This window comes from Podarcis gaigeae (assembly GCF_964106915.1).
Source record: "Podarcis gaigeae genome assembly, chromosome: 4".
NCBI classification, from domain to species: Eukaryota; Metazoa; Chordata; class Lepidosauria; order Squamata; family Lacertidae; genus Podarcis; species Podarcis gaigeae.
The window spans coordinates 102,791,019-102,812,180 of NC_139677.1; the positions used below are offsets into that span (position 1 = coordinate 102,791,019).

Sequence of the window (21,162 nt, forward strand, 5' to 3'; positions counted from 1 at the left end):
TCTTTTAATTTTGTGGCTGCTGTCACCATCTGCAGTGATCATTGAGCCCAAGAAAGTAAAATCTCTCACTACCTCCATTTCTTCCCCTTCTATTTGCCAGGAGGTGATGGGACCAGTGGCCATGATCTTTGTTTAGTCGGACATGACTAAACAACAACAATTGTTCATACAATTAAGAAGTTTTTAATCTTATATTTGGGAAATGTACATCCAGTTTTTCTTCCTTTAATTTTTTGGGGGGCCTCCCTCCAAGAGAGTGGGGCCCTAAGCTATAGCTTGTTTAGTTTATACCTAAATCCGGCACTGGATGTCCTCCAGTTTCTGCGCTCTAAGCCTCGCCTGCTCTTCCTCGGGGCGGCGACTCCAGGGGGATTCCCCCGCTCTGGCCCCACCCCTGGGCGTTGACGTCACTGGGAGTTCCCTCCCCCTTTGGCCGCCGTCGCCCTTTGTCATCCGGGCCCCCGGGGCTGCATCGGGGCGCCATGGCCGAGAGCGGCGGCGGTGGCCGGCTGTGTCGCCGCTGCTGGAAGCGCCACATCGTCCGGCAGCTGCAGCAGCGGGATCGGGCGCAGAAGGCGCGCTTCCTCGACCTGGTGGAGGCCTGTGAGTCGGCGGGGCGCAGCCGGAGGGAGGGCAGGGCCGGCGGTGCCTTCTGCACATGCCCAGAGGCAGTCTTGCCCGCGACTCCCCCCTGCGGAAAGCGCTCCCGGGAAGCCCGCGTCGGGCGGCTGCGGAGGGAGCCGGGGGTCCCGGGGTGGGCGCGCAGGTTTGCGCCGCGGATCTCCGCAGGTTCTCAGCCAGCTCCGGTGCTTAGGGATCGAGCCCCGGGAGGCACGAGAGCATGTGCAGAGTGCAGCCTTGATTCAAGCCCGAGAAAAGGCAGCAGGGAGAGGGGGCAGCGCCGATTGCACAGATGGACATTTGCTGCCCCCCAAACCCTTAACAATGCAGTTATTTTACTGCCTGCAGGGTTTTTTTTGGGGGGGGGGGTGCGTGTGTTTTGTTCTGCTTTCCGTGAGCAACAACCACCACCCAGAACGGTAAACATTTGTTGCGCTCTTCTTAACAAGCCAACGTTTTTATTGCACCCATACGGGAAGACAACGCCACCAACTGAGGGCGGGATGAATAAGGAAAAGGAGACAGGGTGGCATTAAAAGAAAACATTTCTATACTTGCTGTCTTCTGCGGGCTTCTCTTCCCCGCTTCCCCATCTCTTGTAACAGGGAATATCTTTTAGTTTTTATTTTGAGCAAGATCCAAAAGCCCCCCCCCCCCCCCAGGATCCTCATATTGCAGAGGATGCAACTCCTGAATCCCCGTCCAATTTTTGGACCCTGCCATCTCCCCTTTCCCTCCAGATTGACACCTGGATTGACACTGACCATGATTTATGGCACTCAAATGTTTAATTCCCCATTGGAGGGGGAAAGAAGGAGTTGGGTTTGACTCCATCGTATCTTGAGTCATATCCTTTATTAACAAGAAGCACAGTATCCCTTTTTTAAATAGCAGCACAGTAATTTGCCGTCCATCTCAGTCATAGCTGCCACTAGGGAGAAATTACCTTGACGCTTTAGATTGAAGTGGATACCCTCTGGATGCCAGCTTGATGTAGAAAGATTTTCCAAGTTCGTTTCGGGAACATGTGGATGGCTGCATGCGTGCAAGACTTAACACCTGTGCGTGTGTATTGGTCCTGGAAGAAAATACTGTATGCTTGGTAGCTGTTTTTTTAAGTAAAAAAATCAATATACCGTATTTTTCGCTCTATAACACACACCCGACCATAACACGCACGTAGTTTTTAGAGGAGGAAAATCCATAGGCATGTCACCCGTAGGCATTCCCTCCATAACACGCACAGACATTTCCCTTACTTTCTAGGAGGAAAAAAGTAAGTGTTATGGTGCAAAAAATACGGTAGTTTGGAAAAAAGCAAAACAAAACCTGGAACATTTCCCAGAACCAAACAGGCATTTTGGTTTTAAAGTGGTGGCTTGTTGTGGCCGGAGTTTGTGCACACACACACACACACACACACACAAATAGCTACTTTGCAGAAATCATATGGCTGCCCTAGAGGCTGGTCCATTGCCCCAACCCACCCTCAGACTCAGTCTAACCTAACCTAATATGTGATTGGTTATGCGGGGCAGGGCTTACCTGCCCCCCAATATGTTATTCAAGTTGGCACCTCTGCTTGCATGCTAGCTTTCTGTCTGCAAGGATTTTTTTTTTTTAATGTAGGAACATTCCACAAGGTATAAATAATTGCCAGAGAAATGAGGATTTGTACAGTTCAGCGAGGATGGTCTCTTGGCTAAGGCTAAAGCATGGCTAAAGGGTGTTGTTTGCAGCTGGCTCTGTAGGAGTAGCTAAGTTTGTGCTCCTGATTCATCCTGGTGTGACTCTATTTGGTTCCTCTCTTGGGGGCGGGGCGATTGCAGAGCCCTGAGGACTAGCTTGTTGGCACTTTATAGATGGGAAGAGTTTGTAAGACCAAGTCATCAGCACCTGAGAAAGATTCTTTCGTGTTGCAGGTCTGCTCCACTGTGAACAGCTCTTCTGAATGTTTAGTCAGCATCTCCTTTCATGCCATATGATTCCACTAATTTGACTCCTACCATCCAGAGCAGGAGAGAACATAATGGCGCCATCTTCCATGCGACAGCCCTTTAGATATATCTCCTCTCAGTCTCCTTTTTTCCAGGCTAAACATGTCCAACTCCCTCAACCATCCCTCATGAGGCTTGGTTTCTAGACCCTTGATCATTCTTGGTCACCCTCCGCTGCACACCTTCCAGATTGTCAACATCCTTCTTAAATTGTGGTGCCCAGAATTGGACACAGTATTCCAGATGGGGTCTGACCAAGGCAGAATAGGTTAGGGTAAAGGGACCCCTGACCATTAGGTCCAGTCGTGGCCGACTCTGGGGTTGCGGCTCTCATCTCGCTTTACTGGCCGAGGGAGCCGGCGTACAGCTTCTGGGTCATATGGCCAGCATGACTAAGCCGCTTCTGGAGAACCAGAGCAGCACACGGAAATGCCGTTTACCTTCCCGCCGGAGTGGTACCTATTTATCTACTTGCACTGGCGTGCTTTTGAACTGCTAGGTTGGCAGGAGCAGGGACTGAGCAACAGGAGCTCACCCTGTCGCGGGGATTCGAACCGCCAACCTTTTGATCGGCAAGTCCTAGGCTCTGTGGTTTAACCTACAGTGGCAGAATAGAATGGTAGTATTACTTTCCTTGATCTGGACACTTGACTTTTGTTGATTCAGCCTAGAATAGCATTTCTTCTTTTGCTGCTGCATCACACTGTTGCCTTGAGTTAAACTTGTAGTCTACTAAAACCCCTTGATCCTTTTCACATGTACTACTGGCAAGCCAGGTGTCCCCCATTGTTTATTTGTGAATCTGGTTCTTCCTGCCAAACTGCAGAACCTGACATTTGTCCCCATTGAAATTCATTTTGTTGGTTTGGTTCCATCTCTTCAACCTGTTAAGAGCATCTTGGACCCTGATGCTGTCACCGCTCCCAGTTTTTGTGTCACCTGCAAATTTGACAAGCATCTACTTAATTCATTCATGCAAGTCAAGGAGTTTTTGTTGAGGGATGGGCTGCTGAATATTCCCACCAGATCACTGTTTCTCAGCCCTACATGTTTGCTAATTAGCAAAGCAAAACTGCAGGAAGCCTGTGATTAAGATCTCTTGGTTTCTATCCAGGCCTTGATTCTCGGTAATCCACATGTTCAAAGGTCTCTCTGTTTTATCGACATCTATATAAAGATGACGCGAGTGGAAAACCCCATCAATTACATTATCACTTCTTCCATTAGTGCACTGATTCAGTCTTCACTTTCTCTCTTTTGTGATTAAGAAATAACATTCGCCATGGTAAATAGAGACCCTGGCTAACAAAGAAGAATTGTCACAAGGGAAATGACCCATTAATTCATTTCCCTGTGTGATTTTAAACCGTTTTATCCCCTGGTTTCGACATCGCTAGAGAAAGGAGAAGTGAGCAGTTGGCATTTGTTTGGCCTCGCTGCTTTGTGACCACAAATGTCCTGCTAGCTGGAAGGATCCTCTCCTCCACCCATGTGATCCTGCCCATGTGCAAAGATCCTCAATAAAAGTAGCACTGTGAGACCTGCCCCAGTCTGAAGCAATGTTTTGCAAAATTTGCTCCCTGGGAATGGTCTGCTCCTCTCATCTTCTACAAGCTGAATAGCTCAGTCCTCCCTGAAAGGCAGCCTTGCTCTCTCTTTTCTTTTCTTGTTTTTTTCCCCTCTGTCCTTGCTCCGAACCTTTATTTTTTATATATATAATTTTTTTTTAATTTTCTTTTACCAATTATTCAACACAATCTTATTCTCATATTTTACAATTCTTGCTCTCTCTTTTCATAGGCTTAGCATGATTTCTCTCCAACTCCTGGGCTATCCAGCATCATTTAAAATATTGATGGTTGCAATTAAACTAAGGCAGGAAATGTAGCGCTGTCAATGAGATCGTCTTTGTTTTTCTGCCTGTTAAAAGCATTGCTAATTTGTACTGTTTGCGGATTAGTAGACCAATGAAGGGAACATGCCTTTAAATCATCATCATCATCATCTGTGTAAAAGGACATTTTTTGAAAAGGCAGAACAACGGCAAACAACTCTTGGATATGTTGGGGAACGCCTCTCTTCCTCTGAGCGGGCTTGAGCCAAGAATGGCTTTTCCTAATAGCTCTGCTTTCGTTTTGGTCTTGGTCAGTCAGCCCAGAAAGGAGGCCTCAAATCTGTGCTGGTGACCATAGAATCATAGAGCTGTTGGCAGGGACCCCAACAGTCATCTAATCCCCTGTAATGGAGGAAGTGAGGGATCTCCCCTCCCTGCGAAGACAGGCTCTGGCAGACAAGACCAAGAGTGGGTCCAACGGTCATGAAAGCGGCTTCTGCACATGCTGTAGAGGGAAATGAGGGGCAGATGGGATGGGAGCCTGTCTAGGAGAAGGAAAACTCTGATCCTAAACCTCTGCTGCCTAGTGGGAGAAGAAAAGGCTAAGAGGTAAACCCTACACAAACCCAGATTAATGCCGCAGCGAGACTCCTTACGGGGTCTTCGCTGCGAGATCACATTCATCCGGTGCTATACCAGCTGCACTGGCTCCCGGTGGAGTACAGGATCAGGTTTAAGGTGCTGGTTTTAACCTTCAAAGCCCTATACGGCCTAGGACCCTCGTACCTACGGGACCGCCTCTCCTGGTATGCCCCACAGAGGAACTTACGGTCTTCAAATAAAAACATCTTGGAGCTCCCAGGCCACCGAGAGGTTAGGCTGGCCTCAACTAGAGCCAGGGCTTTTTCGGCTGCGGCTCCAACCTGGTGGAACGCTCTGTCCCAAGAGACTAGGGCCCTGCGGGACCTGACATCCTTCCGCAGGGCCTGCAAGACAGAGCTGTTCCACCAGGCCTTTGACCAGGGCGCAGCCTGACTCCCTCCTTTGGCAATCTTTACAAAACTTTAGTTTATGGTTGCCATCAATTTTGATTTTAATTAATTTTTATAATGTTTTTATAATGTTGCACTGTTTTAGTGTTGTTAGCCGCCCTGAGCCCGGCTTCGGTTGGGGAGGGCGGGATATAAATTATTATTATTATTATTATTATTATTATTATTATTATTATTATTATTATATTGGAGTCCCTAAGACTCCAAGGCTCCTTGTCTGCCTCCTTCCAGCAACTCCTGGAGCCAAGCTGGTGCCAAACGTCTTGTTCTTGGGACCACACCAGTGAGGCTGAAAGGGGGGGGGGTCTTGTCATCTAGGCAGCCCAGGATCTCCTGGGACATGCGTCCGCAAGGTTTACTGGCTATGGGCTGGATCACTCCCACAGAGATCGTCTGTGAGCCGGACTGGCGCAGCACGATGCCGTTAATTGTGTCTGCGCAGAAGCGGTTTTCGGCGTCTGGACATGCGCAGACGCCATTTCTGGTATCTGTGCATGTGCAGACGCCATTTCCAGCAGCAGTGCGCGGGGGCCTTGCCAAGCGAGTGGCTCAGTTTGTGGGTGGCTCACGGGCTGGTAAAACTGTCTTTGTGGGCCGTATCCGGCCCATGGGCCGGACATTGCTGACCCCTGTCCTGAGAGGTCACAGCAGTCTGACTTCACCCCTTCAGGCACACTCCATTGCCTCTCAAGGCAGACAGATGCCAATACGTTCGTCACCTTTTTCTGAGGAGCTCAGTGCTCCACAGGTATGGGTGTTTCACAAGCACCCTGTAAGAGAGAGTGATTGACCCGTGGTCACCCTATGATCTTCACTGCCGGGAATTCGAACTCAGAACCCCGGGACTCTGGCAGCCAGATACCGGCATCACCAGCACCTCTCAATGTGCTGCGGCGCCACCAAGGCAGATGGCCACAGGGAGGCATGGCAAATTCTGGCGAACCGCAGACAAACGGACGTGCAGATTCCATTTTTGGGTGAGACCACACGCACCAAAGCGAGGAAGGGGAAATCATTTTAGCATCCTCTTTTCTGCGGAATGTTGCAACGTTTGAAAGAGCAGTAGGAAAACAATGTAATGCAACGTAAGTCAGCCCCCTGGGAAGAAGGAACAGCCGCCGTTCTTTGGAGGAACCGATGCAGTTTCAAAAGCTGGCACTGCTCAGTTTCTGTTTTCGTAAAGGCATTGCAAAGATTCTGCAAGGAGGCTGCAATCTTGTATGCATGCACCTGAGAGTTCAGAAAGTCCCATTGAGCTCAGCAAGACTTGCTCCTGACCCAGTATGGATAGGAGCCAGGGTGGTCTAGTGGTTAGAATGTCGGACTAGGACCCAGGAGACATGGGTTCAAATCCTCACTTGTGGACGTGAAGCTCGGCCAGTGCCTCTCAGTATAACCTAGTAGACTTCGATAGCCTGTGAACTTGTCCCACCCTCTTTAAAAGCCTTCAAGTTGGGGGCTGCCACTGCCTCCTTAACAGCCAAGACGGTCTGTAGGGAAAGAGCTGGTCTCACAGGTATTTGGGGATTGATGTGAGTTGGAGTTGAGCAGCAGCTTCTGCATCCCGATTTAAACTACTGCTTCCGTCCATTGATTCCGGTTGGTGTGCTCTGTGTAATAATAATAATAATAATAATAATAATAATAATAATAATTTATTTGTACCCCACCCATCTGGCTGGGTTTCCCCAGCCACTCTGGGCAGCTTCCAACAAGGATTACAAATACATCAAAATGTCACACATTAAAAGCTTCCCTAAACAGGGCTGCCTTAAGATGTCTTCTGAATGTCAGGTAGTTGTTTATCGCTTTGACATCTGCTGGAAGGGCGTTCCACAGGGTGGGCACCACCACCGAGAAGGCCCTGGTTCCCTGTAGCTTTGCTTTTCGCAATGAGGGAACAGCCAGAAGGCCCTCGGTGCTGGACCTCAGTGTCCGGGCAGAACGATGAGGGTGGAGACGCTCCTTCAGGTATACTGGGCCGAGTCCGTTTAGGGCTTTCAAGGTCAGCACCAACACTTTGAATTGTGCTCAGAAACGTACTGTGTATGACCAACGTTGCTGTTATTGAAAGCACTTCAAATAACTTCTTCTCCTTACCATTCCTGTAAGGAGCTCAAGATGGCATGAAGACTTCCCTGCCCAGTCTTTGAGCCTCACAACAACCCTGTGAGGGAGACTAGGTGTGTCGAGAGATGGTCCATAGCCCAAGGTCACCCACTGGGCTCCATGGCTGTGTGGGGATTCGAACTCTGCTCTCCCAGGCACTGGCAGAGGAAGGGGGCTGGGGGAGTGGGCCGCTCCAGGTACCATCCGGGGGGGTGCCATTGCGGCTGTCGCCCCGGACGCGCGCCGTGTGCTACCCTGCACCGGGCACTACGCCCCCGCGGGCAGCGTGCCACACCCCCGCCTGTTCTCCGCCTCCGGTGCCAGAGCATGCAGCTCTGCCACTGCTCCCAGATCCCAGTGTGACACTCTAACCCTTTGGTTCTCAAACATTTTCCTCTGGGCCACACTTTCAGAATAAAACTTTGCTCGCCCCACGCCGAATTTTTTGCGGATAAGAAATGCACCGGAAAACGAAAAGGAACGACTCCCAGCAGTGCTGGATTTTATAACCTAGAACACAACGACTTTAAAATACAATCATGGGGCACCCAGAAAGTATAAAACAAGGCATCTACATAAGAACAGGAATCAGTCCCAAAGTATAATTAAAAAGAAGCCTCTTACAGATGTACTTTAAGTATTTTGACACTATAGATTGCCCTTCAATTTTACCACTGGACTTGCTGTCCTCTCCTGCTACGCCCTTGGAGAACCTGCTCTAACCACTGTCCTGTGTTGCATCTAATAACCAAAGAGTTTTTTGTTCCGCGCTTGCCTCCAGGCTGTGGCCACCCAGAAGGTTTTGGTGTCTGGCCCAGATTTGGTGCTGGATCTCAGCATCCTCTCTCCAGCTGCCTCTTTGCCTTGGGTAAAGGGACCCCTGACCATTAGGTCCAGTCGTGGCCGACTCTGGGGTTGCGGCACTCATCTCGCTTTACTGGCCGAGGGAGCCATGTGGCCCGCATGACTAAGCCGCTTCTGGTGAACCAGAGCAGCGCACAGAAACGCTGTTTCCCTTGCCGCCGGAGCGGTACGTATTTATCTACTTGCACTTTGAAGTGCTTTCAAACTGCTAGGTTGGCAGGAGCAGGGACCGAGCAACGGGAGCTCACCCTGTCACGGGGATTCGAACCACCAACCTTCTGATCAGCAAGTCCTAGGCTCTGTGGTTTAACCCACAGAACCACCCTACTGAGCAGTGAAAAGCGTGTGAGGATGGCCATTGCGAGCAACTTTCGAACGGACCCTTTTTACATCCAGCTCGGCTGCCTGAGCATCTTAAAAAGTAGAGACATCATCTTGCCAACAAAGGTCCGTATAGTTAAAGCTATGGAGACGCCTGCTTCTTGGGAGAAAAGCAATGACAAACCCAGACAGCATCTTAAAAAGCAGAGACATCACCTTGCCAACAAAGGTCCGTATAGTTAAAGATCTGGTTTTCCCAGTAGTGATGTATGGAAGTGAGAGCTGGACCATAAAGAAGGCTGATCGCCAAAGAATGGATGCTTTTGAATTATGGTGCTGGAGGAGACTCTTGAGAGTCCCATGGACTGCAAGAAGATCAAACCTCTCCATTCTGAAGAAAATCAGCCCTGAGTGCTCACTGGAAGGACAGATCCTGAAGCTGAGGCTCCAAGACTTTGGCCACCTCATGAGAAGAGAAGACTCCCTGGAAAAGACCCTGAGGTTGGGAAAGATGGAGGGCACAAGGAGAAGGGGACGACAGAGGATGAGATGGTGGGACAGTGTTCTCGAAGCGACCAACATGAGTTTGACCAGACTGCAGGAGGCAGTGGAGGACAGGAATGCCTGGCGTGCTCTGGTCCAGGGGGTCAGGAAGAGTCAGGCACAACTAAACAACTAAACAGCAACAAGGCTGTCTGCGACCCGGAGTTTGCACACGAGCCCCAGCTGTGGCCGCTTCCCTCCTAGCACTGGAGCCTGCATGCGGGTAGACCTGAGCGTCATCCAAACACCATCTCAAGTAGCTGTTTTATCCCTTCCAAAACTGCACCTGTGCATATTTCTACCCAATGCAGAATCATGCCGCAATAAGATGACTCTGCACTGCAGCAAAAGAACGTTGTTAGAATCCTAGAACTGTAGCGTGGGGAGGGGTTCCCAAAGGTCCTCTAGCCCAACCCCTTGCAATGCAGGTATCGCAGGTAAAGGATCCCTGACAGGTGGCTGTGCAACCTCTGCTCATTCTTCCCCTACCTCTAAAACTTGCACTAGTCCAGATGTAGCTAAGTCATTTGTTGTATTTTTTGCTGCAAGGCGGTTTGCCCCGTTCGTCCTGCGTACAAGCATTCAGTGCTCTGTGCGGCTTCGTAACCATGGCAACCGGTCCGAATCGGCAGGATCCGCTCAGCCCTCTGCTAGATTGGGGAGAGGTTTTTTATTCAGTGAGTGACTTCGTGTACCTCCTTGTCCTCTGGGCTCTTTTTACGGCTTATGAAATTACAAAATGCAGGCCAAGGTTCCCGACAATAAAACCAGTTATAAGCTACACAAAACAACAGCGGGAGAGGAGGCCTTGTAGAATACAGAATAATCGCAGCAGCATAAAACCAGCTTTACAAGCAAGGGGGAAGAAGTTGGGGGAAGAATTTTTTAAAGCTCCAGACGAATATGGCCGTTGTTAAGTCTGGGAGAATAAAAAGTTCTTATTGCAAAAAAGGGCACATGTGTCGTGGCAATTATAGCAATGAACAATTGGAAAGTGAAATACTGTATCCAGTTATTATGGGTTGTAGCTTTGATTCCATCCTTAGCTCATTGTTTTGGCTCCTTACATCTCCTGTTGTTGTTGTTGTTGATGTTGTTGTTGTTGTTGTTGTTGTTGTTGTTGTTGTTGTTGTGTTAGCCTGTTCAACAATAAACAGCCTCTTGCTGTGGGCCTATAATTCTATGATACTAAGAACTTAAGAGCAACTATGGCTCTTAAAGGCTGAGCTGGCATGAAGTCAGATCTATCTATATATGAATTTTCTATTGTCCTAAATCAGCATAGATCTGATTTAGTGTGTTAATAAGACTTTAGTAAAGAAGAGTCATTTTCTTGATAATTTTGTATTGATTTGAAATAAAGTGGTGGAAAAAGTTTCCCACTTGGAAAAGGAGTTGCACTAAAATATTAGATTACGCGTGGGGGTAGGGGCACTCAATCAAGTGCACTTGCAAAAAATGTCTCCTCAGGAGTAAGTTCCATTGAGTTAAATTGATTGATGCGCTGCTAAATGGATATAGGACTGCAGCTTTGGTGGGGTTTCAGTGTTGTGTTGGAACAAATTCAATTTTTTACTTGGCTATTAAAAATCAGAATGCTTGCAGCTACTTTAAGTGTTTTCATACATTAGATTTCAGGGGGGGGGGAGAGGATTGAAAACTGTTAGCGCACCTTGGTGTCCCATTCAAGTAACAGGCTATACATTTTCGATAGGAGTTTTGTTTTATTTTCTAGTATTTCGATCTGGAATCTAGATTTTTTCTCACTTATCCCATTCTTTTTATCTTCAGTCCATATAGAATTAATTTGGTGAAATTGGATCCATCCTGTCAATTTGTTCTTTATTTCTTCATAAGGCCTAATCCTCCAACCGGTCTCTGTTTTTACAAGCAAGTCTTCATAGGTCCATCTTTCTCCTTCGATGTTTTTTTTTTTTATTGTCAGGATATCAACACTCAGGGAAAATATGTATAAAATGATGTACAGGTGGTACGTAACGCCCGTAAAATTGGAAAAATATATAAAACTGGTGATAAATTATGTTGGAAGTGTAAGATCAAGGAGGGCGATTTTTATCTTATGTGGTGGTTGTGTGAGCCTATCAAAAAATTCTGGGAATCTATTTACAATGAACTAAAAAAAATCTTCAAATATACCTTTATAAAAAACCCCGAAGCCTTTTTGCTGGGGATAATTGGAGAGGAAATCAAAAAGGAAGATCAAACACTCTTTCAGTACGCGACAGTGGCTGCCAGAACTCTAATAGCGCAGAATTGGAAGACATCAAAAATCCCAACTATAAACGAGTGGCAATCCAATCTATTTGATTATTTCGAATTGGCAAAAATGACACAGAAAATAAGAAATCAAAAAGATATAAAGTTTAACAAAGAATGGAATAAATTTATGACATACATGGAAACAGAGGTAAAAAATCTAAAAATCACAGTAGGTGTGACGTAACACTTGTGATGTAAAGAGTTTTTTGAGGAAAAGAAACTGCAGATAAAAAATCATATAATATATTCTGAAACCGAGATGAAGGGAAGTCAATCAGTGTTGTGTGTTATTTAGTAAATGTAAGTTAATTTGTTGGTATCTTATGTTAGAAGATGTTTTTTCTTTTGTTTTCGTTATTATTATTTCTCTTTTTTATGTATTTCTTTTTTGTGTGTATGTGTTATGTATGTTTCTTTTGTTTGTTTTAATGTTTGATGTAGCAAAATGAATTAAAATCAATTAAAAAAAAAAGAAAACTGTTAGCGCACCAATTTTGCAATGCCTGAAGAGCTGAGCACACAATTATATTTGCTTCCTAGCAATAGGCACCTGGAAAAAGTTAATCATCAATTTGATTTAGATTTGACTGCTCTGTTTGACCTGCATTGTGTTCTATTCACCATGCAACCTGTTAATTTATGAAACAATCAGGGCCGGTGTTATGTACTGAAGTTCTCACCCTGGGCCAGCAGGGGGATACTGTAGATAGTTATGCAAATAAGGGATTGAAAGTGATGTTCAATGATTGGATAGTTTTAGAAAATTGTTACAGTTACCGTATTTTTTGCTCTATAGGACGCACTTTTCCCCCTCCAAAAATGAAGGGGAAATGTGTGTGCGTCCTATGGAGCGAATGCAGGCTTCAGGAAGCTATCCGCAAGCCTTCTGAGCGCGGCGGGAGTTCCCGCTCGCTGTCTTGGCTTCTTTGCTCTTTGGGGCTAAATTTTTATTTCTTTATCCCCCCCCCCCTAAAAACTAGGTGCGCCCTATGGTCCGGTGCGCCCTATGGAGCAAAACATATCGTACATTGTACTGGAGCTCTATATAAACAGGCTGACTGAACCCTTCAGTTCAGTTCTGTCCTGGCCTGTGAATAAACAAGAGCTGTTTGAAGAATCGCTGTGTCGTCTGATATGTTCACCCACAACTTAACAGCTGGATTTAGGTTTGACGAGGCCCTAAACTGCTGAAGGTCATGGGGCCCTTTATATGGCAGGCAGGGCCCATTACTTACATCATAGGAACCTACACAACATAAAATACTGTTGCTGTATGTAGGTTTGATTTTATTTGTTTTTTATCTTATATTTTGGAAATGTACATCCAGGTTTTTTTTCCTTAAAATTTTTTGGGGCCCCAAGAGAGTGGGGCCCTAAGCGATAGCTTGTTTAGCTTATACGTAAACCAAGCACTGGGAAACAATGCATTTCTAAAAGTAGAATATCTTTGGCAGAAAAAATACGATGGGAAAGTCTTCCGTCCTGCATCGCTGCCAGTGGGAGATGTGTTGCTGTAAATTCTCTAGGAATCTTATTCTCTGGTCTTCCCTTTCATAGCATCCATCTTCTTTATTTTCTTGTAGATAACAAGCTCTTGGAAAAATCCAACCTGGAAAACCTCACTGCAAAGCTGCAAGCAAAATCTCTGGATAACTTGCGAGGATTCCCTACCAGGTATCAAAACCTCAGTTCTCTCCCTGCCTTTGTGTCAATATGTAGTTTAGCCACTGGGCAGTCCTGGCTTTAGTGGGTAGGAGTCGGGAGTTTCCTGTTGCTGTTCTGCTCTGTTTTTCTTATTTTTCTTTTTCTTGCTTCCTGTGACACCCGCGCTGGGTGATGGTTGGCAGGCTCAGAGGCCCCTTCTCTCTTCCCCCTCACGATGACTGTGCAGGAATTTTACTCGGTTGTGGAAGTAAGCACACAGGCAACTTGTCTTGGCACCGCACAGGACCAAAATAACTCAGAATAGCAGCAGCTGTGCCTTGCACGTTTACAATGGGCACTTTTTCCCATTTGCACAAGTCTTGCAAGGCTAATTCAGCTCTGCCTCCCTCCTGGGCAGAATCTGTGCTGAGTCAGGGACCTTGGCAGTACCAGGGTTGCCTTGGGAGGGTGTGCGTTCAAATTCTGCTGGCTGCAGATTAGTAGTAGCACATCTGAATTTCCTTCTCATGCACCCAGTCCGAGTGATGAGTAGGGCTGGGTGATATCTGGTTTTCAGTATCTTGATATATCACCAGTGTTATGAGAATTGTAAGTACCAGTTACAGATAGGTAGCCGTGTTGGTCTGCCATAGTCAAAACAAAAAAAATTCCTTCCAGTAGCACCTTAAAGACCAACTAAGTTAGTTCTTGGTATGAGCTTTCCTGTGCATGCATGTATCTGAAGAAGTGTGCATACACACGAAAGCTCATACCAAGAACTAACTTAGTTGGTCTTTAAGGTGCTACTGGAAGGAATTTTTTTTTGTTTTGAGAATTGTAAGGTCTATGATATAAAATAAATGGTCATAAATGTACCCAGCAAACACATGTATAAATATATAAACCACATGTCTGAAACAGTACAGGAAAACAGTCCTGAAGCCATTTTGACTCTTTCAGTGACCTCGGCTATTCCTCCACAGTTTGGATGGAAATGGGAAAAGCCTCTCCATTGTCTCTGTGTTCACAAATCCAGTCTTAAGGGCTCGTTTGGGTATGAATAGGGTGAGCCTGTGACCTGGACTCAGGAATTAAGTACCGGTATTTGTTGCAAAAGAATGGCCAGGCTGTCCAGGTAAACCCATTAACAGGTTTCCTGCCAGACAGGATTTTGCTGTAGACTGCCCCTTCTGTGATGTATGTATGATGTTTTTGGGGGTGGTCTTGGACTCCAGGGTGGGCAATTTCAAAAGTCTATATAAGGGCTTGTGCATCATTGTTCTGGGTTCCTCCTCCCTCCTGTGTGTGGTGAGTGGGAACCCAGTTGCAACAGTTCAATGAAGACCAGGCTTACTAGCTGCTTTGCTTCTCAATATTCTCTGGCTGGCCTCTGTTATTTTCTCCTACCAACAGAGAACTACGTAAGGACTCTATATGGGCTCTTGGGTACCCCATAAGGGAAAAGGATCAGTTTTTTTCTTATAACACCAGCTAAGAATCACGATATACTGATATTTCACAATGTCTGAAATAGGATGGAGTTAGGTAGAGACATTGGCTGGCTTCACGGTTTTCCCCACATTGTGATTTTTGCATAGCAGACACGCATACATCATGATTCAAGATATATTGCCATGTCAAAAATCATGAAACTGATATCACGATATGGGCTGCAAACCGGTTTTCTACGATGTATCGCCTAGCCCAAACACACATCATGATTCAAGATATATTGTCAGGTAAAAAACTATGAAACCGATATCACTTCAAACCGGTTTTGGACGATATATTAATAGATCACCCAGCCCTAGTGATAAGTGTTTTTTCACTCTCTCAATTCACATAGAACTAAAAGAACCACCTCAGTTAGGTTCAAGAATAGTTTCTGATCTCTTAACCTCATGCCCCCATTGCAGCCTGCAGGGGCCTGTGTGTCTGCGAGGCTTTTATTTCTAGGGGCAGTGCAAAGAATAGAATATATAAGAACAGAAGAACAGTCCTGTATGCCTGAAGAAGCGTCTCCACCCCCATCATTCTGCCCGGACACGGAGGTCCAGCTCCGAGGGCCTTCTGGCGGTTCCCTTCCTGAGAGAAGTGAAGTTACAGGGAACCAGGCAGAGGGCCTTCTTGGTGGTGGCCTGTGGAACACCTTGCCACCAGATGTCAAGGAAATAAACAGCTACCTGACTTTTAGAAGACATCTGAAGGCAGCCCTGTTTAGGGAAGTTTTTAATGTTTAATACTGTATTGTGTACTTAATATTTGGTTGGGAGCCTCCCAGAGTGGCTGGGGAAACCCAGCCAGATGGGCGGGCTATAAATAATAAATTATTATTATTATTATTATCAGGCTAGATCAGGCCAGTGGCCCATCTAGCCCAGCATCCTTGCCTCACAGTGTCCAACCAGAAAGAGGGAACATGCAGGTTTCTCACACAAAGAAGAAGTATAGTGTTTGTACATTTTCCTCAGGTCTTACCACTGCTAGAAACCTTCCCTTTTTCAAAGGAAATCTGGGTGTCTGAGGTTTTTGGTTCATCTGGGGTCGAAGGGGGCGGTTTCCCCCCACCCAGACAGCCGCACCCAGTGTGTGTGTGCGTGTGGAGAGCTGCCACAGCAAAAGAGATGACGGAGAAAGTGGATTAAGAGAAATCTCTTTTATGACGCTGGAACTGAATCAATTAAATTGATTGGCAACAGATTTTGCACAGACAAAGGGAAGCCTGTCTTCAAACAGCACATAGCGGATGCACGGAATTCACTGGTTAGCGGCTTTGAATTAGAAACAAAAAGGCATTCTCCAGAAGTTGACTTTCCATGCCCAATATTAATTTCCATGACTGCAAGAACTGTGGGGTTCACACAGACTGTTGGTTGCACAGATTAATTCATGGAGCGCAGATCTGGGAGCCTTGCTGTCTGAACAAAGCCTCTATTTTTTAAGGCAAAGTGCCTCTGGGTACCAGTTGCCAGGGAATACGATGGGGAGGGTTTGTTGCTTCCAGCCCTGCTTGCGGGCTTCTTCATGTGGTGCGTGGTTCAACTGTGGAACTCCCTGCCACAGGAGGCAGTGATGGCAACCAACCTGGATGGCTTTTAAAGAGGATAGGACAAATTCACAGAGGTCTATTGATGACCGGTCGCTACTCTGATTTTCTCATCTGAATTTGCTTGTGTTTTTGCAGACAAGTCCAGGAGACCACTGACTGCTTTTTGGGTGCAGTCTTGGGCTCTGCAGAAACAACAGAGACCCTGAAGGGGATTCATGAGAGACATTTGGCGGAGCTGGAAAGCATCAATGGGGAGGTAAGCTGACACAGGATTGGGCCTGGGAATTTGGGCGAGACACCTCTCCCACATCCAAGGAACAGGAGAGGTCAGGGAAATGGGACAGAAGGGGTAAGCAGAATTATTCATTGGTCCATCACCCAGTGCCGAATTTACATATAAGCTAAACAATCTATAACATGGGTAGGCAAACTAAGGCCCGGGGGCCGGATCCAGCCCAACCGCCTTCTCAATCCAGCCTGCAGACAGTCCGGGAATCAGCGTGTTTTTACATGAGTGGAATGTGTGCTTTTATTTAAAATGCATCACTGGGTTATTTGTGGGGCATAGGAATTCATTCATTTATCCCCCCTCCAAAAAAAGTATAGTCCGGCCCCCCACAAGGCCCCCTGCTGAAAAAGTTTGCTGACCTTAGGGCCCCACTCCCTTGGGAGCCCCAAAAAATTTAAAGGGAAAAAAACCTGGACATTCATTTCCAAAATATAAGATAAAAAACAAATAAACTAAAGCCTACATACAGCAACAGTGTTTTGTGTTGTGTAGGCTCCTGTGATGTACGTCATGGGCCCCGCCTGCTCGCCTGCTCCCTAAAATATCCCTGGTTTGCTCCTTTCTATATATAGGGTGCCTACATTCTGCATGGACTGGCTGTAACAGATACTTTGATAAAATACATATTTTGTTATGTGCAAATGACTTTAGATACCTATTAGATCCATGAATTATCATCTAGCGTATATTCAACACAAAAAACTGACAATTTGTTGTTGACAAAGGACAGCTGGACATATAAAGGGCCCCATTACCTTCAGGAGCTGAGGGCAGGCACCCCCAAACTCGGCCCCCCAGATGTTTTGGGACTACAACTCCCATCATCCCTAGCTAACAGGACCAGTGGTCAGGGATGATGGGAATTGTGGTCCCGAAACATCTGGAGGGCCAAGTTGGGGGGTGCCTGACATAGGGCCTCATCAACCCTAAATCCGGCCCTGCCATCACCCGTTCCAGCTTCTTGTTTGCCCTGATGCCTTCACCTTCTGCAGGATGTTTCCCCTCCCAAGGCATGATCCAGTCTTTCATTGAAGGAGAAGCCTGCAGACCAGCTGACCAGGGGACCCCTCTCTGTTCTTTTTCAGCTTGCCTACAGCATCTATGAATGGAACATGCAGCTCAAAGTGAAAGATGCCGAACTGGAGGAACAGAGGGGCAGGTAACGTTCCTCTGTCCGGCTGCTTCTATAGCGCAACGCCTCTTTTCGATTCTTTCTCTTTTTTTTGGTGGGGGCAATGGTCGGAGAAGTTCTACCCTTCAGGTCCAGGACAGACATAATACAATGGTACCTCGGGTTAAGTACTTAATTCGTTCCGGAGGTCCGTTCTTAACCTGAAACTGTTCTTAACCTGAAGCACCACTTTAGCAAATGGGGCCTCCCACTGCTGCCACACGATTTCTGTTCTCATCCTGAAGCAAAGTTCTTAACCTGAAGCACTATTTCTGGGTTAGCGGAGTCTGTAACCTGAAGCATATGTAACCTGAAGCGTATGTAACCCGAGGTACCACTGTACAGTCATACCTCGGGTTAAAGTTCCTTCAGGTTGAGCGTTTTCGTGTTGCGCTCCGTGGCAAACCCAGAAGTAACAGAGCGCGTTACATCTGGGTTTCGCGCTCGCGCATGCGCAGAAGCTCAAAAGGACGTTGCGCACATGCGCAGAAGCGGGTTGCATTCGCTTTAGGATGTGAACAGGGCTCTGGAACTGATCCCGTTCGCATCCAGAGGCACCACTGTAATCCTTTGGGAGCCAGGTATGCAAGGCTGGGGGTCGACCGCGATTTATCAGTTCCGCTTCTGAGTGGGAGCGGGTTGCGCTCGGGCTACCAGGTCCCACCCCTGCCTCAGCGTGGGGCGGGGTAGCATCCCGCTGAGGGTGTCCCGGCCACGCCATTTGCCAGACAGCCAATTAGGGAGCTGTGGGGGCGTGGCCGGGGCCAATTTAAACCGTGGCTTGACTCGGGAAGCTCCTCTTTCAGCCTCGCGCCACGGATATCCCGCCCCCCACCCTCTTTTGGGTAGGGTCGCTGGCCTTGCTATGGACTTCGGTTGGTTCCCACTGAGGGGCCTGGGAGGACTTTTCCCACTTGGTAAATCGGCACCAGCCACTTGGTTTTCGCCTACTTTAGAATGTATTTCAATTAACTGAGTGTGATTTTATGTAAACTGTGCTATTTTTACTGTTGTTAGCCGCTCTGAGCCCGGTTTTGGCTGGGGAGGGTGGGATATAAATAAAATTATTATTATTATTATTATTATTATTATTACCTCGTAGCAATCGTCACAACTTTGTAAGGTTTAATGGTCAGGCACTGGAATAGCGATGTGGCGGGGAGGTAAGGTGCAGCCATCATCTGCCCCTCCATGTGTAAGGGTATTCTGTCAAAGCAGTGTTTCTCAACCTGTGGGTCCCCAGATGTTCTTGGACTACAACTCCCATCATTCCTAGCCAGCATGACCAGTGGTCTGGGATGATGGGAGTTGTAGTCCAACAACATCTGGGGACCCACAGGTTGAGAACCGCTGTGTTAAAGGAATCTGGGAGTGTGGATCTCTTCCGAAGCCCAGGGAGGGGCTAGGGCCATACCACAATCCCAGTGGGAACCCAGGAGATCTTCGAGTCGATCCGCATCAGCTGGGCTCCCCCAACCGGTAGTTTACCCTTCCAGACTTCCTGCAAGGCGAGCAGGAGTCAGATATCATCTGTTGATGCCAATGCCTAAGCCAATACCCCTCACATTATGTAACCAATCAAGTTGTGGCCTAAATTTTGGGCATTAACATTAAACTAAATTCTGTGTCCTTGTGCTTTTATTCTCCTGAGACTGGCTTGGGGGTCTTGAAGTGCAAACCAGGGTTGCCAAATTAAATAAATAATTGGGGGGGGGAGGTGGGGGAGTTCCCCACAATTTTTTTTGTTGGTTGGTCTATTGTGGGCCCCGGTGCATTGCCACTCCCCCCCCCAGGCAGTGGCTAAATGTAAGATGTGATGAATAAACTCAAGCTGAAAATGATCATGATTAGAAATGGCCACAACTTTTTTGATTACAGATACAGGTGGATTTTTGGCTCAGTCATTGGGTAAATACATCCATCCCAGCCCACCCAGACAAAACACAATACAGTCATACCTCGGGTTGAAGTGGCTTCAGGTTGAGCATTTTTGGGCTACGCTCCACGGCGACCCAGAAGTAACGGAACATGTTACTTCCGGGTTTCACCGCTTGCGCATGAGCATACGGTCAAAATGACGTCACGCGCATGCGCAGAAGCGGCGAATCGCTGCACGCGCAGACGCGGGTTGCGTTCGCTTCAGGACGCGAACGGGGCTCTGGAACGGATCCCGTTCGTATCCAGAGGTACCACTGTAATGATTTAATTTTGAAAAGGTAAGGAGACTCAGTTCCCCCTGCTCAAAAAAACCCCCCTCCCTGCCTCCACATGTGATGGCAACAGTGCTTCCTGGAAATCACAGGAGGGGAGAGTTGCTCCTGTGTTCGAATCCTGCTTGCGGGTTTCCCATAATGGGCCCCTGGGAGAACCGGGTGCTGGGCTGGAAGGGCCTCATCCAGCTGGTTCTTCTGACGCCCTGCCTTCACCCTTTGCTTTGGTCTGCTACAGGCTGGCCGGTCTGAGTGGACACGTCTCTGAGCTGGAGGCCGAGCATCGCCTGCTGCGGGAGCAGGTGGAGGAGCTGAGCCGCAGGACCATCGCCATGAAGGAAGACTACGTCTCTCTGCACCAGCGCTACCTGCAGCAGGACGGGGAGTTCCGCCGGGCGGCCGAGAGAGGCCTGGAGCTGCTCAGGTGCTTCATGCAGAAGAAAGCGGAGGCCGCTGAGCACAGGAACAAGGCCCTCGAGAGGTGGGCGACCCCCCCCCCATGCGAAACGGGGAGGGCGGTCAGGGCGTGGGGGGCAGCAGCGTTTCAGATCCGGAGAGTCTGGAATGGGGGAAGTGTGGGCTGAAGTGCCCCCTGCTGGCTGAATGAATGAATCTTTATTTGCGTCAGCCATCGGCCATAGCAATAAAACGAGAATACAATATTCAAAGAATAGAAAGAAAAAGGCAAGTACTGTATTTTTCCCTCTATAAGACACACCAGACCACAAGACGCACCTAGTTTTTGGAGGAGGTAAACAAGAAAAAAATATTCTGAATCTCAGAAGCCAGAACAGCAAGAGGGATCGCTGCGCAGTGAAAGCAGCAATCCCTCTTGCTGTTCTGGCTTCTGGCATAGCTGCGCAGCCTGCATTCGCTCCATAAGACGCACACACATTTCCCCTTTTGAGGAGGGAAAAAGCGAGTCTTATAGAGCAAAAAATACGGTATATAAAACACATTTTAGGGTTTTGAATCCGTAGTCGAATAGTGGATCTTATTCTGATTGCCCCAGCTAAAAACCCTGCAACCTTTGCTGTTACCTGCTCATCTTGATCTGCCAGGAGAAAGGACACTGTGACAGTGGCTGGGCGAACCGGAATGGACAATAAAATAGGGGTGATAAGTCTTTATAAAGAGTGCAAGCCAGAAGGGCATGCACCACCGATTTGGTGTGCCAT

General features: G+C 47.5%; 1 protein-coding gene across 2 annotated transcripts in view; it reads left to right on the top strand.

The window, feature by feature from the left end:
* The first annotated feature begins 409 nt into the window (after positions 1-409).
* Positions 410-21,162, top strand: part of ATG16L2 (autophagy related 16 like 2) — a 63,653-nt gene continuing 42,900 nt past the window's right edge. The window contains exons 1-5 of one of the 2 annotated variants that reach the window (XM_083736780.1): positions 410-603; positions 13,205-13,295; positions 16,450-16,570; positions 17,689-17,762; positions 20,223-20,465. In XM_083736780.1, coding sequence (XP_083592906.1) covers positions 483-603; positions 13,205-13,295; positions 16,450-16,570; positions 17,689-17,762; positions 20,223-20,465 — 650 coding nt within the window. In that variant the 5' untranslated portion in view covers positions 410-482. The remainder of the gene's footprint in view (positions 604-13,204; positions 13,296-16,449; positions 16,571-17,688; positions 17,763-20,222; positions 20,466-21,162) is intronic. The other variant, XM_083736781.1, reaches the window with a different exon arrangement.